The sequence below is a fragment of the Solanum pennellii genome, chromosome 2, assembly GCF_001406875.1.
Source record: "Solanum pennellii chromosome 2, SPENNV200".
NCBI classification, from domain to species: Eukaryota; Viridiplantae; Streptophyta; class Magnoliopsida; order Solanales; family Solanaceae; genus Solanum; species Solanum pennellii.
The window spans coordinates 39,886,033-39,900,717 of record NC_028638.1 but is presented as its reverse complement, the minus strand read 5'-3'; the positions used below and the strand labels follow the sequence as shown (position 1 = coordinate 39,900,717).

At 25.3% G+C, this 14,685-nt stretch overlaps 1 protein-coding gene across 1 annotated transcript; it reads right to left on the bottom strand.

The window, feature by feature from the left end:
* Nucleotides 1-13,389: 13,389 nt before the first annotated feature.
* Nucleotides 13,390-14,132, bottom strand: LOC107010372. Its single transcript, XM_015209651.2, has one exon. It carries the CDS (start codon nt 13,999-14,001, stop codon nt 13,849-13,851), a length of 153 nt encoding a protein of 50 aa, XP_015065137.1. The 5' UTR covers nt 14,002-14,132; the 3' UTR covers nt 13,390-13,848.
* Nucleotides 14,133-14,685: the final 553 nt, after the last annotated feature.

The window sequence follows — 14,685 nt, the reverse complement described above, 5'->3', positions numbered from 1 at the left end:
CCAAGTGCAACTGCGACACGTTTTTCTTTTTAATTCGTTTTAAAAAATGTCATTTTTAAATAGTTAAAATTCTTTTTTTTAACCGCTAATAAAAAGATTTGTTCATATAAATGTCTAAAATTTATTTTAGACTATAAATTTTAAATATATATTATTATTATTCCAAACTTTATGCTAAGTTAAACAATATCTTATAAATTGAGATAGAAAAATTATTTAATTTATTTGATCACTGCCAGTTGTCATTAATCCATTGTAAGGTGCAAACCCTACTGTCCGCTGGCAAAATAGAATCAATTTCTCTTAGCTCCAATAATTTCTCAAATCTGCTCAGCATTTTGTATTGGATTTTTTAACTAATAAACACTGATAACTTTACCAATTATCATTTAAAATATGTTACTATGATAAATTGCTTCTCTTATTTCTCAAATTACTCCGAGTGAGTCAGTTTAAATTGACTTATTTTAAATGTTTTTAAGAATTTGTTTATAGTATTTGAGTGAAAGAAGAAAAAGAGAAGCAAAAAGGGCAACGATATTTAAGAAGAAAAGGGTATTATTCCAAAATTTTCCACTATTTATGTGTAATATGATTAAAAAGCGATACGGGTCATTCGGCCCGTACAACTATGGCCCGGCCCTAAAACTAACGAGGTTTAGATGATTAACGCAAATAAGTTTATTTTTGAGAAAATTGTACATAATAGCAAATATTTAAATAAAAACAAATTATATAGCTATTGTTTAAAATATTTGTATTTCGTAGTAAATTTGCACAAATTTTGTCATTTGGTATGGACCCACTGCGGAAGATTCGTTTTTATCTAAATTCATTCCCTATCTTTTCTCTTCCATTTTCTTTCGGTTATCCATAAAATTTCTTCCCAAATCAAATATTTTTAATTGACTGTGGCCCACCCTTTATTTTTATACAAATTTGTTAGCTATCTTTATTCTCCCAATTTCTTTCAATTTTTCCTAAAATCTCTCCCCAAATCCGATTTTTTTTAAATAATTATATATCATTATACAAACACAAATATATAGAATGTGTTTGTGTTTGTATAAAGTTAGAGAAATTGTATAAATACATATATTTTTTGTCAGCTTTTGAACTTTCTCTCTTTCTCGTTTTATACAAATTTAAATAGTTATAGTTTCTCTCTTTCTTTCTCGTTTTATACAATTCGATTCAATTGTATATTCCCTGCCCAAGTCACTTTTGTCTTTCTCTCTTTCTCATTTTATACAAATTCAAATTGTATATAATCGTTCTATACACTTATAATTATACAATTCGTTTTATATAATTCTCTGGCCAAGTCTCTTTCTCTTTCTCATTTTATACACTTCATTTTATACAATTCGCTTTAATTGTATATGTATAGCGAATTATACATCTATATGTTTGCTATGAAGTGTAATTATGCAAACTTTGCTAGAATATGCAAATATGAATTTTATGTTTGCTATATGTGAAAGTTACCCTTTATTTTTTATATTATGGTTTGAATATAATTTCATTAAAAATAGTTTTTAAAAAAATAGACTCACGCTAGAAATCGTAACCATGTTTCTTGAAATTGTTAGGATAATTTATGATGATTTGTTAGAATTTCTAATCGAAAACTATTCATATGAAGTGTGCATGATTGTAGGTAGGATATGTGGGGGCCTTCAACCCTTTGTAGTTACGGGCCCTTGAGTGGCCCAAAGGTAACAAGGCTTAGATAATTTTTCAAATAGAATTTTATATGTCTATCGTTTTAATTTCGATTTTGTTATAACAAGCTTGAAAAAATAAATATCGTATTAGAAATTGTAAGAACGCTCCTAAAAATATATGGATAACTTATGGCATTCATAAAAAGTTTTAATCGAAATCTTGGCGATCAACATAAGTGTTTCTATTTGATAATACATGATAGTCAAGATCTTTTAACAATATTTGTCATTTTCTCACACATACATTTTTTGGAGTATAACAAAAACGATCATGTATGTTAAAGATTGAGTCAAAATAGCCCCTTAAGTTATTCTTAAATAATCTTAATTCTTTAAATTTGTCTGATTTTAATCATATATTTAACAAACTCTGCTTATAAAACTTGGCGCAATATGTGGAAAATAATTTCAATCAAAATTTGCTTCACACACTAAAAATAGACTAGAAATAGTAGAAACTAGAGATAAATTCTATAATTCTATAATTGCATTGTATATAAAAGAAAATATCATCAAATATTGCACCTCTAACACTTTGTTTGGATCATTATTACGCATTGTTTCATAATGTATTATATTGTATTGTACTCTATTGTATGGAGATACAATGTTTGGTTAGATTGTATTGTTTGTTGTTGCTTAATAACATTTTAATTGTTTGGTTAGATTGTATCACACTGTATTGTAATTTACAAATTTACTTAAATATCCTTAACTATTCTAGTGTTGGGAGGTTTGACTAGATTTATATAATTATGATAAAGGGTAAAATAGTATTTTGAAATATTATGTAAATATATAATTGAAAAAAGAAATTAAGTTTCAATGGGAACACACCAAATTGGTTGTTCCATAATATATGGGTTTTCATTGTTACATAACAACGAAATTTAATAATACAGTATAATACATTTTAAGTAACAATCAAAATAAACATTGTAGGCGTAGTAATAATACAATACAATACAATGGATAATAATGATACAAATATAGTGTAAGTGTGAGTTTCTATTGCATTTCATTTTGTCCCCATTCTCATTAAATTCAACAAGTTGAGTTTATTAAATATTTAATTGTGATTAAATAATGCTGAATTATGACAAATTCAAAGAATTGAAACTTTTTCAAGAGGTATACTCAAAACTTAGGATTGATTCACTTTTTTAATTTATTTATTTCTTATTCATTATTTAATATTCAAATTAAATTTTGATTATTTTAAATTTGCGTCGATCCCTACCATTTCACGCCAAACACCACACATGTGCGACATTTTTTTGTCAAAATTCTCACTTGCATGCATGTGTGGCAGTTTGATCTAAGTTTTTGAGTCAAATTGCCATTCAATTTCACTATTCACAATAAAGAAAAGCAATTCAATAATCTCTTTTTGGTTGCTAATTTCAGTTATTTATGATATTATCTTCTATCATATGTTTTCTATTTTTCATACTCAAAATGGAACAAACTTTTCTAACTTTCAAATTTTTCCTTTTATATCTCTCATAATCAATTATATATCTTTAGAAGAAAAAAAAAACTCTTAAATTTTTGAAAATTGAAATGTTTGACTTTTATAACTAGTTGTCTCGCATATGGTCGGATATACATGACTTGATTGGTTTGGATTTCTCAACTATCAAATTCAATTAATTTTGTGAATTTTTTAAATTTATAAATAAAGTCAAGCTAATAAAATTCAGATTTTTTCTGATTAGTTCGAATTTTTCAAATACCAAATCAAATTATTTGTGTCAAATTTTTGAATTTTTCAATCAAACCAAACTACTTCTCGAATTTTTTAATTTTCCCGACATACAAACATTGTAATTAATTTGTGCTCCAAGTATTTTTTTAGTCCAACCAAAATATAACTATCTAAGTTGTTTCTTAAGAAAAATATACAAATATGAGATGAGTGATGACACTATAATATTCAAATAGAAAATAATAATGAAGTCATACAAAATAAATATTGCAAATTGATAAGTCATAAGAAAGTGATCATAATTTAGAAGTACCAAATCATGCCAAATAAGTCGAATAAATATTAATTATATGATTAAACATCAAAGAAAAATTTAAATAGGCTATGTATTTTAAATGTCTATATCAATGTAAAACTAAATAACAATTATCCAATATTACTGTCATTCTTAGTGTTGAATCAATTTATTTTGTTAGCATATGTATATATTTGATTTTGACTTGAGATTTATTATAATTACTAATATTTATAGACTATAACCTTTATTGGACTATTCAAAATTTTAAATCTCAAAAAAACTTGAAAAGATTTATTAAAAAATAAAAATTTTGAAAACATATAAGTAAGGTTTAGAAATTACATCAAAGTAAATACTTTTATATATAAAATAAACTTTAAAAATTATATACATAATGTTGGGTTGTTTTGGTCTCAAGTTGACTATTTTAGTGAAATTTCAAACCAACCCAATTATAGTCGATTTTTTTTTCAATACCACACCAAGTCAAACCAACCAAAATATAGTCAAATTTTTTTTCCGATTTGACTTAATTTATAATTTAATTCGATTTCAGTTCAATTTTGTACACCCTTACAACACATTTCAATATTAGGTGATTATTTATCTTTTTACACGGACAATTTTCACTTTTTAAGTTAGTTTTTATATGTATTTTTTATTGACTTCACCTCTTATATTACCGTATAAAATTTCGAATTAAATTCTAATTCTTGAATATAAGAAAAGAATTAAATCTAGTGTTCATCTTAAATAAAATGAAAAGAAGGAAGACAAGGACTTGACAATGGTCTTTTTATATAGATGCTTTAATTTAATTTTTTGTTTGTAAGTGGCGACAGTAGTAAATTGACCCACGCAAAAGGAAAACGTAAAGAATGAAATTATTAATTTTATGAAAAGAGAGTTCGAAAGGAATATGACTATATGGTTGATTAATGCTTCACCGTTTATTTTAAGTAGCACCGTTTGACTTGATATTGATATTTAAAAAATAAGTTTTTTAAAATTCGTGATTTAAAACAATCTTAGATTTATGAGTGGCTGTAAATCAACTCATTAAACATAAAAGAGTTTTTTATTATTTAAATTATTTCTAATTATATTAAAATAAAATTCTTTTTTTTAAACAGTCTAAGTAAAAACGTTGCTACATAAAATAAGACTGAGAAAGATGATGTTCTTTCTGGACGGCTAAATTATTGTGTAGATAGATACATTTGGAAATGACAAAGCTTTATTTATTGTTAACGCGTTTAGCGATGAATGTAATTGATAAATTATTATTAGGACATTGAAGTGATGATACATTTTAAGCATTTCATGATATTAACTCGAAAACGAGTGAGAATGATCAATTCGATAAAAGATGAGATCAATAAATAATAGTTTACTGAAATTGCATTTGTGTTAGATTGTTAATAATCAATCGAGCGCATCAAACGTATTTTCAATCCGAAAAGACGTTATTTTTATCACAAGATAATTAAAAAGTCATTTCAAAATAATATTTATTTCATCAATAATTTTAGAAAAAAAAAGATCGAAAAATTCGCGTGTTTATGAACAATATGGTATTGGGACAGAGAAATATCGATGAATACAATAACATGAAAAAATTACTTCTATCTCAATCTTTACAACATATTTTTGAAGAATCTTATCTTAAAATTATCAAAAATAACTTAACTTTTAACGCATGAAATATAATTGAATAAAATTTTAATTATTTTTTATTTAACTCATTTTTAAACTTTTCAAATTTAATCCACTCCGTCAATTCACCGCCACTTGTACTAATGTATCAGTGATTTTCACTACTGTTAAAGAATTCTAAACAACAAGTGACTAAATTCTGTTGTTACAAGTTATACAATTATAGCAAGTTAGTATTCTCTTTCTTCTTTTTTTCTTTTTGGGACCAAGACATATAAGGACACATTGATTTTGACCAATCTCTGATAAAATAGAGTACAAATTACACGTGCAAAAGCCCACTTTAGATTCCATGACCACAGACATATACAGTGTGTGTATATGTGTGTGTATATATATATATATATATATATATATATAGAGAGAGAGAGAGAGAGAGAGAGAGAGTTAATACCTCAGATGGTCACTTAACTATGCACTCTTCTCTCAGAAAGTTACTTAATTTTTTCAATTTTTACTCAAAAGTCACTCAATTGTGCACTTCTATCTCAAAAAGTCACTCAACTTTGAATTTTAACTCAAAAGTCACTCAACTATCCATTCTTTCCTCAGAAAGTCACTCAATCTATTAAACTATTTTTTAATTAAAATTTGTTGATATTAATTATTTATATAACAAACCAAAAATTTTTAAAAATAAATTAAACCATTTAGTGATCCACCCACCTAACCCGACCCATTAAATAATATGATATGACCCATTTTATTTTGTCTTTAATCCTAAATTATTCCCTCTCTTTAAAACTTGAATTAGGATTAAAGACAAAATAAAATGGGTCATATCGTATTTTTTTAATGGGTCGGGTTATGTGGGTGGATCACTAAATGGTTTAAATAGTATTTTTATTTTTTAAAAATTTTGGTTTGTTATATAAATAATTAATATCAACAAATTTTAATTAAAAAAATAATTTAATAGATTGAGTGACTTTCTGAGGAAAGAGTGGATACTTGAGTGATTTTTGAGTTAAAATTCAAAGTTGAGTGACTTTCTGAGAAAGAAGTGCATAGTTAAGTGACTTTTGAGTAAAAATTGAAAGTTGAGTGACTTTCTAAGAGAAGAGTGCATAGAGTTGAGTGACCATCTAAGGTATTAACTATATATATATATGATCCACTCTATACAAAATACCTTTACTGCACTATGTACCACTCTAAGTTACCACTTACCAGACTTAATTCAACGCTATCGACAGTTCATTTTAATTTATATGATATTATTTTATTAATTTCAAATTTTACATTTGAAAAACATATTTTACAATCATAGGGATATCTAGGGCTACTAGTCTACTACAGAAAAATTAATCTAGATGCTTTTGGTGTGCATTTAATCTTTCTCAAGCATGTATTTCTTGATAGTATAAAGTGAAAATTGATAACAAATTAAATTTAATTTACTCACCTCTACAGCTTAAATTGAGTAGGTTTGGACAAAAGAACAAGTACTATACAACAATTTAAAAAGGATATATAGGGACATTAATATACATTCAATATAAGTTTTAACACGAGTATGAATGGTGTTATTTCTCTATTACTATGTCAAAAATGATTTTAACTGGTAATTAATTTACGTTTATAGTTTAACTAGTAAACTTAGCCGCGCTATGCGCGGTGTCTAAAAGTTTTCATTTTTATTTAATTTTTAAATTCAAATAGATTAGTTAATAAATTTTATCATTTCATTAATACATGAATTAATTTTATCAAAAAATAAATACATGTACGGTCAAATATCTGTATTTTTTTGGTTGAATAGTACCTATTATTTTATGTTAGTTATAATATATAATTAAGAATTTATGACTTCATTATCCATTTGAATGAGTTCTCAAAATTAAATATGGTTAACTTTGATGTTTTGTTAAAAATTTAAAGTGAGATTTTTAGTCTTTTAAATTTTTTTAAAAATATCAAAAGAATTAAAATAGTAATAAATTCAAAAACAGACTTAGAAATATGAAAAATTATTCGTAATAGATAAGCTACCTATAATTTGAAGACTTAAAAAAAGTAATTCAATAATTATATATTAAGATATAAAGTTCTCTGTATATTGATTCTTTGAAAGAAAATGGGTGATACATGATTTTAGTTCGGTAAAATAATTTTTAGTGATATAAAGTTAACATAAAAATAATATATTATTGTTAAAATGCATAATAAAATAAGTAATAAATGAACAATTATAGATGAATGATAAAAGGTTTTATGTTAAGATTAAAAAAAACTTATATATCTACTAAAAACTTATAATTAGACTCTTGAATTTTTTCTGAATAAAGTAAACATAAAAAAACTGTTCACAAATAATATGAATATTTATAATTATTAACGATAAATAATATTTTCTTATAATTAAAGTGTAGGATAAAAAGTTAAGTAAATTTTTAGAATCATTATAATGGAGGATGAATGGTTAAGTAATAAGTATATTTAAAATGATTATCTGTATTAATTTTTTCCTTGATAAATTTTCTTCTATAATTCTAAGTTTTATTTTAAATTTATTTCAACGCTATTTTTAGTCTCCCTTTTTTCTTTTATTTTTTTATTTTTTAGTCTTTGCTTATTTAATTCTATTAAGAAAACACAAACAATTAGCATCGTAATTAAGAGAATGAAGTTTGCTCGTCTTTAGTATTTTTACTAATTTATATATATTTTTGTAAAACAGTAACAATTAGCATCAAATCTTAACATAATCAAGTTAGCTTGTCTTAAGCTTTTTATTAATTTAAGCAAAATGTTTAAATGAATTCTCTTAATTAATTTTTATTATATTTTTCATGATTCATATTATATTTAAAATTTAAAAATAATTTCATAATAATTTTGATTATCTCCCGCCGCTAAGCGTATCTACAAATACATTTTAATGTTTTCAAGAATTGTTTTTGTCTTACTTTTAGTAATGATCTTGCTCTTATAATTTCATGCAAAAAAATAATCAATTATTCTCTTTTATATATCTTATTTTGTATCATTCTTATTAGAAGTAAAAATAATTATACAAAGAAGTCTTTGTCGATAGATTTTGCATTACAAGATTAAAGTAGAGGACAATTAAGCTAAACATAGATATATTTGGTTAGAAATATTTTTTGATGTGATTTTAAGATGTCACAAATTTAAACATTAAGTAATTTGGGGTTATGAAGGTATAAAGTTGGAAGTTATAGGTATTACTAATAAGTATTAATTAAGTCTAGAGGTTTTGAAAGATGAAGAGGTGTGAGTTTATGATATAAATTAAATTAAAAATAAATATATAAAAATAAGAGAAAAAGGTAAAAGAAAATGAGATATATTTTTTTAGTAAACAAAAATATGTTTAAGTAAATCCTCCACCATTTTTATGATTTATTTTATTATATGACATATTTTCTTTTTACCTCATTTTAGAAATTTCAAATTATTAAAAGTATCCAAATATGCTTCTAATAATAAACATTATTTTTAGTAATTACTATTATTTTGAACAATATATACTTTTTCTCTTATTTTATATTATAGGAGAGATATCTATTAAGAGAAAAATTAATTAAAAATAAATTTAAAAAGGGACACAGAATTAAAAGGTTAGTCAAAAGGAATAGAAATTTTTTGAAATTATCAAAAAAAAAAAAGTAATCGTACGAATGTTTTAAAATAAAATTAAAAAATATTTAATTTTTTGCTGATTAAATTCTCAAAATTGTGAAATTTTTGGCCTATAAATAATAATTATATATGAATAATATAAAAAATAATGCAACGTTAAAATTATGTATTTTTACCATATCATTGTTATGTGATTGTGAGATACGAAACTATAACAGGAATCGATTTATTTGATTCTTAGCTATATAATATTTGAATTTAATATTTAGTATTTTATTTACTTTATATTGAGATATGATATATTACTTTTTTTATTACTTATATTTATTATATATTTGTATAACATTTTTATAGCTAGTGAGGAGGATGATGTTGTTAGACGAAATCAGAAATAAGATATCTTGGCGTTTTTTTCAATTAACTAATTAATCTGATAAGGAACCAATTAACTCTTGTTACATCAGTGGTTTAACCGGAGAACTATAAACAATCCATACAATAATACCAACAAACATACATAAAATTAATTAACTAATCAAGCAAAAATATTTAAAATATACGATTCTTCAAATTTACAAAGTGAATAAAGACAATCAGTGTCGGTAGAAACTACAAGATTAAGAAAAAAAATCTCAAAAAACTACAAAGAGAAGCAAAAAAAAAAAAAAAACAAATTATTTTTTCTATAAAAGAATCATGATTTGTATCATCAACAACTCAACCTAATAATATCAAATATATATGTAATTACAACAGAACAAAGTGATAATAATAATTAGACATATTAAATCATTTTACCTCACAAAATCAAAATATGCAAAATATATAACATTTTTCATTATACATCCCTCTCCTGCAAAAATCAGATCAAAGAAGACAAAAAAAAAATTAACAAATCAAAGGTATAAAAAATGAAGAATAAGGAAAATAAAAATAAAATAACGATCATGGAATATCTCAAAGTGGGTTTTTATAGGTGTAATATTTAGGAGTTATAATTTTTATATTAAATATTTTGAAGGTTATGAATATGAAAGGTTAGGAGTTAGGAGGTGTAATGCTCATTAACTAATTTATTAATAGCAATATATATATATATACACATAATATTATTGTGTAAAAAGAAATAATCTAAAAAGACCTTTTTTTAAAAATAAAAATATATATTTTTCTCACCATTGAGGCATGCCACATAGGCTGATTGAAGATCCTCATTTATATATATATATTGATTGTCGTAGAATAATACTATGCATTTTTAGCGATCATTAACACTATTTGTAAATGTTCCAAAGCGACATTGGATTTAATGACTAATAACTGATGTCATTGAAGACTTTAGCAGTATACTTATTGCTGCTAAAAGTTATTTTTGCAATAATGTGCGGTAAACTAAGAACAGAATCAACTTGTTTTAAGTTGTTTTAATCGGTAATATTTTCAGTAATTAAGCACAGAATCAACAACTTGATTTTTAGGTTTATGGAGACTGCTTCAAGAATAACAACATCAGAACACTTGGTTTAATTTCCTGTAAAATTCGAAGAGTGTGGTGTATATGTTTATTTATATCTATTTTATAAAAATAGAAAGAATATTTTTAACACACTCTCGATTTAAGTAAAATCTATAATAGCAAAATATGTAAAGTAAATATGATAGGAAAGAATCCATGTCCTGAAACAATCAGAAAACACAACAAGTAGCAACGTAATCAACAAATAATATGGTAACGGCAACAATGAAAATAATGAGTAATGCTAAAATAAGTGGCAGGATTTTTCATAACCGATATCAACTTTTAAAATGGAAAAATAAATAAAATAATGTAAAACATATTTTTTTTTTAAAAAAAAATACAATTAAAACACAATTCATGTATATTATTATATTTTTTTCTAAAAACTAAAACAAAAAACATATTATAATTTCTTCGATATTTTTTTTAATGAACTTTATTTAAATTAATCTCCTTACTAATATAATACGAAATATTTTTTATACAAACAAAACACCAAAAAATTACTAACCAAAAAAGTAAAAAAAAAAAACATAAAAAATTAAATATTTTATTTATACAAACAACACAAAACCAACTATAGAAATTAAGAAAGTTAGATCATGCTGAACTATCTACTAATATTTTTGATATACATATCTTCGAATTTGGCTTATCTCTATTATATTTTCTCTCTATTTTCTTAAATACACATTAAAATGAATGATATTTGTCTAATATAATTTTTAAAAATCAAGATTAAATTAACAAGCATCTTAACTATAATTAAAACATTAAATTTGGAAACCATTTTTTAATTATAGTATGCAATAGCAATCTTCTCACATATTTTGATACTCACTTATTTCAATTTATATAAATTTCATTGGTAAACGTCCGTACCCCTTTCCCTTCCCTAAATCATTCCCTAAATGCGTATAAATAAGAAAAACTTTTTGTAATCATAAATTTAACAAATTGATTTTAAAATTAGTCTGAAAATTGAATTAAATAACATATGAGGGAAGTAACACTTGGGAGTGAAATAATAGTTCTAATTTTCAATTGACATATCAAAAGTAAACTCGAGTATTGAAATTATCTCTGATAGTATTTACATTCATTCTCTTCCATTTAATTTAATTTAGCTAAGATAAAAATGGGGAAACGTACCGTGATAGTAGTAATATAAATTTGATGCAATTTAATAATTAGATTTCTTGAACATATTAACAAAATTTGAATTTGTTTTATCAATGCCAAAATTTACAAATTGTAATTAATGAGTATCAAAATATGCGTGGAGATTGATATTGCATATTATCAATTTAATATTTTAATCATAGTTAGGATGCTTGTTAAATTAATCTAATCTTGAATTTAAAAATTATATTAGACAAGTGTCACTCATCTATATATGTACTTGAGAAAATGGAGGGAAAGTGTAATGAAGAGGAATCGAATCTTATATCTTCCCATCTAAACTCATGCATGTTCTCGATAAGTTGCATGAATATATTGTGCTATGTCTATCTAATCTCCTCTCCCTCAGGTCTTTTCAATCTACGTACATTGTTTTTTATAACCACTGTAGTCAACCTCTTCATTAAAATATCTATACATTTTCTCTTCACATTTCAACGTCGCCTTCTTCACATGAAGTTAGGCCACTCCCACACCTTAACGAGAACACTAATTACTGAGTATTCTCTTGATAGGATAAAAGTTAATTAGCACTCTTGGTGTTATATTTAACTAGTACTTAATATATTTGAGAAACCAAGAAACTAATTAAATAGATATGAGATAAGATATGTTGGAGCCTAAGGCAATCTATGTTATATATTATTTGTTAAAGAATTAGATGGAATGGCAATAATATTTTTTTAACTTAGACAAGCATGAAGGTATTTTGCCATAAGCATAGTTTGATAATTGATTTTAATGGAAATATGAAGTCCAATAAGAAAGACAAAAAATATATAGTAGCTAGCCAGGACATTTTGGTGTCATTTCACTTGGGAACAAACGCACATGCATCCTCCAATAATTCTTATCCTTTTTTCACACACAAGTCCAACCATACCGTGTAGAATATAATTTGTAGCTACCAAAAATATATCCATCATTACCTAATATTCAATAATATATTACAACTTATTATCTCCCCTCTTTCTTTATACTTCTTTTCATTCTTAAAACCATCAACAAAAGATCCATATATATGCCTCTATTTGTAATATTTTACATAGTAACTTTCTCTATAAATCATTAGTGTTTACACTATCAGAAAAATGTGAATTATATAGAGATTTTCTTTGAATTAGTATGAAAATTTGCAGGAAAATAAGTTTCATGCGGATTTTCATACGAATCCTCAGGAAAATCTCCATGTAATTCATAGTTTTCTTGTAGTGTTAGCTCAAAAGAGTATGGCTAGTTATCGTTTGAATTATTCTAATATAATAATATTATTCTAATTGTAAGATTATCATGTTTGACTCTAGATTGAGAATTTGTCTCTCCCGGACATATCTAACAATAATAAAACAGTTCTAAGAGGTAATAAATATACACATTAACAAAAAGTATTAAAACTTTTATCAACAGTTTTAATTGTCATTTCATTCAATATCGCTATAATTTTTAGAGACATTTACAGAAAGTACTAATTGTCTCTAAAAATGTATTTTGCGGTAATTAAACTATTTTCATTAATTAATTTTTGATGTATTCGAAAGAAGATGATAAGGGAAAGCAAAAGACAATTAATAACTATTTTCCCTTTAGCAAAATTGAATGAACACACTCATGAATTTTGTTGTGGTAAGACCAATTCAAAGAAAAACGATTGTAGTACGTAGATGATTAACTCCATATGAAAATATTGGAACTAATTATAACATTTAAGGTAATTAAATATTTCTCTTTTCTATTTACAATTGGGAAAAATAAAGTTTAAACAGCCTTGAAGGTCTATAGAATTTGGAATCGATAGAACTCTTTGTCTTGCTTCCGATAGACCTCACAATGTTTCCTTGTTATCTGTTATATTTTCTTCATTGTCTCGTACTTGGATTTATTGCACTTGAGCCAAGGGTATTTAGGAAACATCTTCTCTATCTTCTCGAGAGAGTAGTGGTGAGTTTTGCATACCTTCTACCCTCCCAGACGCCACGAGTTGTTGTTGGAACTCTTTGTCATTCTGTTTAATATTGGATTGAATTGGAGTCTGGGCCTGGGCCTTTTGCTAGATTTTTCATCATTGTGGCTCAATAACTTACACTTGGGATGATCAATCATGCCAACAAAGAAGCATGACTACACATCTTCTCATTATGTAAAGCCTCCCTCTTTGCTCCTTAAGAAATTTTCCAAGTCTTCTACTTGACATTTTCTTCTTTGAGTTCTCATCATGAGTTGAACCACCAACATTGTTCATCTTCATTTCTATTGCCAATTTAATTCTTTCAAATCAAGATGAAAGTTTTTTTTTTTTTTTGTGTGTGTGTGAGACTGAGCAAAGTAGTAGTAGAAGAATTGATGAAGTTGGATTTGAAGTGGGAAAAGGAGAAGGTATTTTCTTATATAGAGGATGGATGAGTAATGTGTGTGTGGTCCAAAGCATGCAATATTTAACAAAAAGAAAGGACATTACCAAGAAACAAGGTCCCCCCCAATTACCCCCAACCCCACCCCCCACACACCCCAATACACTTGGAATCTAACCTCTGCCCATCTCTAGTCTCTACCTTCCCAATCACCTGCCACGTCACTCCTTTTTTATGATTTTTTTTATTTCATATCAATAGTACTGACTAAAGTGTTTGAAGTAGTTTTTGTTAGGTTAGATTCGACCAAATTCAATAACTTTGTTTAAAGTTTAGAAAGATAAATTTTGGTCATCTCTCCATGTATAAGTAGCAAGTGTTTCTATTTGGCAAAGTTTAACACAAATTAGTGGGAAAAAAAATTGAATGATAACATAGTTAACCTTTTGGTAGATAGAGAGGTTCAGCCTAACTTATATCTCAAAAGCTAATACAAAAGAGGAAGGAATGATCAAGTCTTATAACGAGAATAGAAATCTTGTAATCCAATATGAGATTCCGTTTCAATATTCATCGATAAT

Bases quoted from the DNA above. Each gene is read 5' to 3' on its own strand.
- LOC107010372 (XM_015209651.2), bottom strand. From the start codon at position 14,001: ATGAAGATGAACAATGTTGGTGGTTCAACTCATGATGAGAACTCAAAG.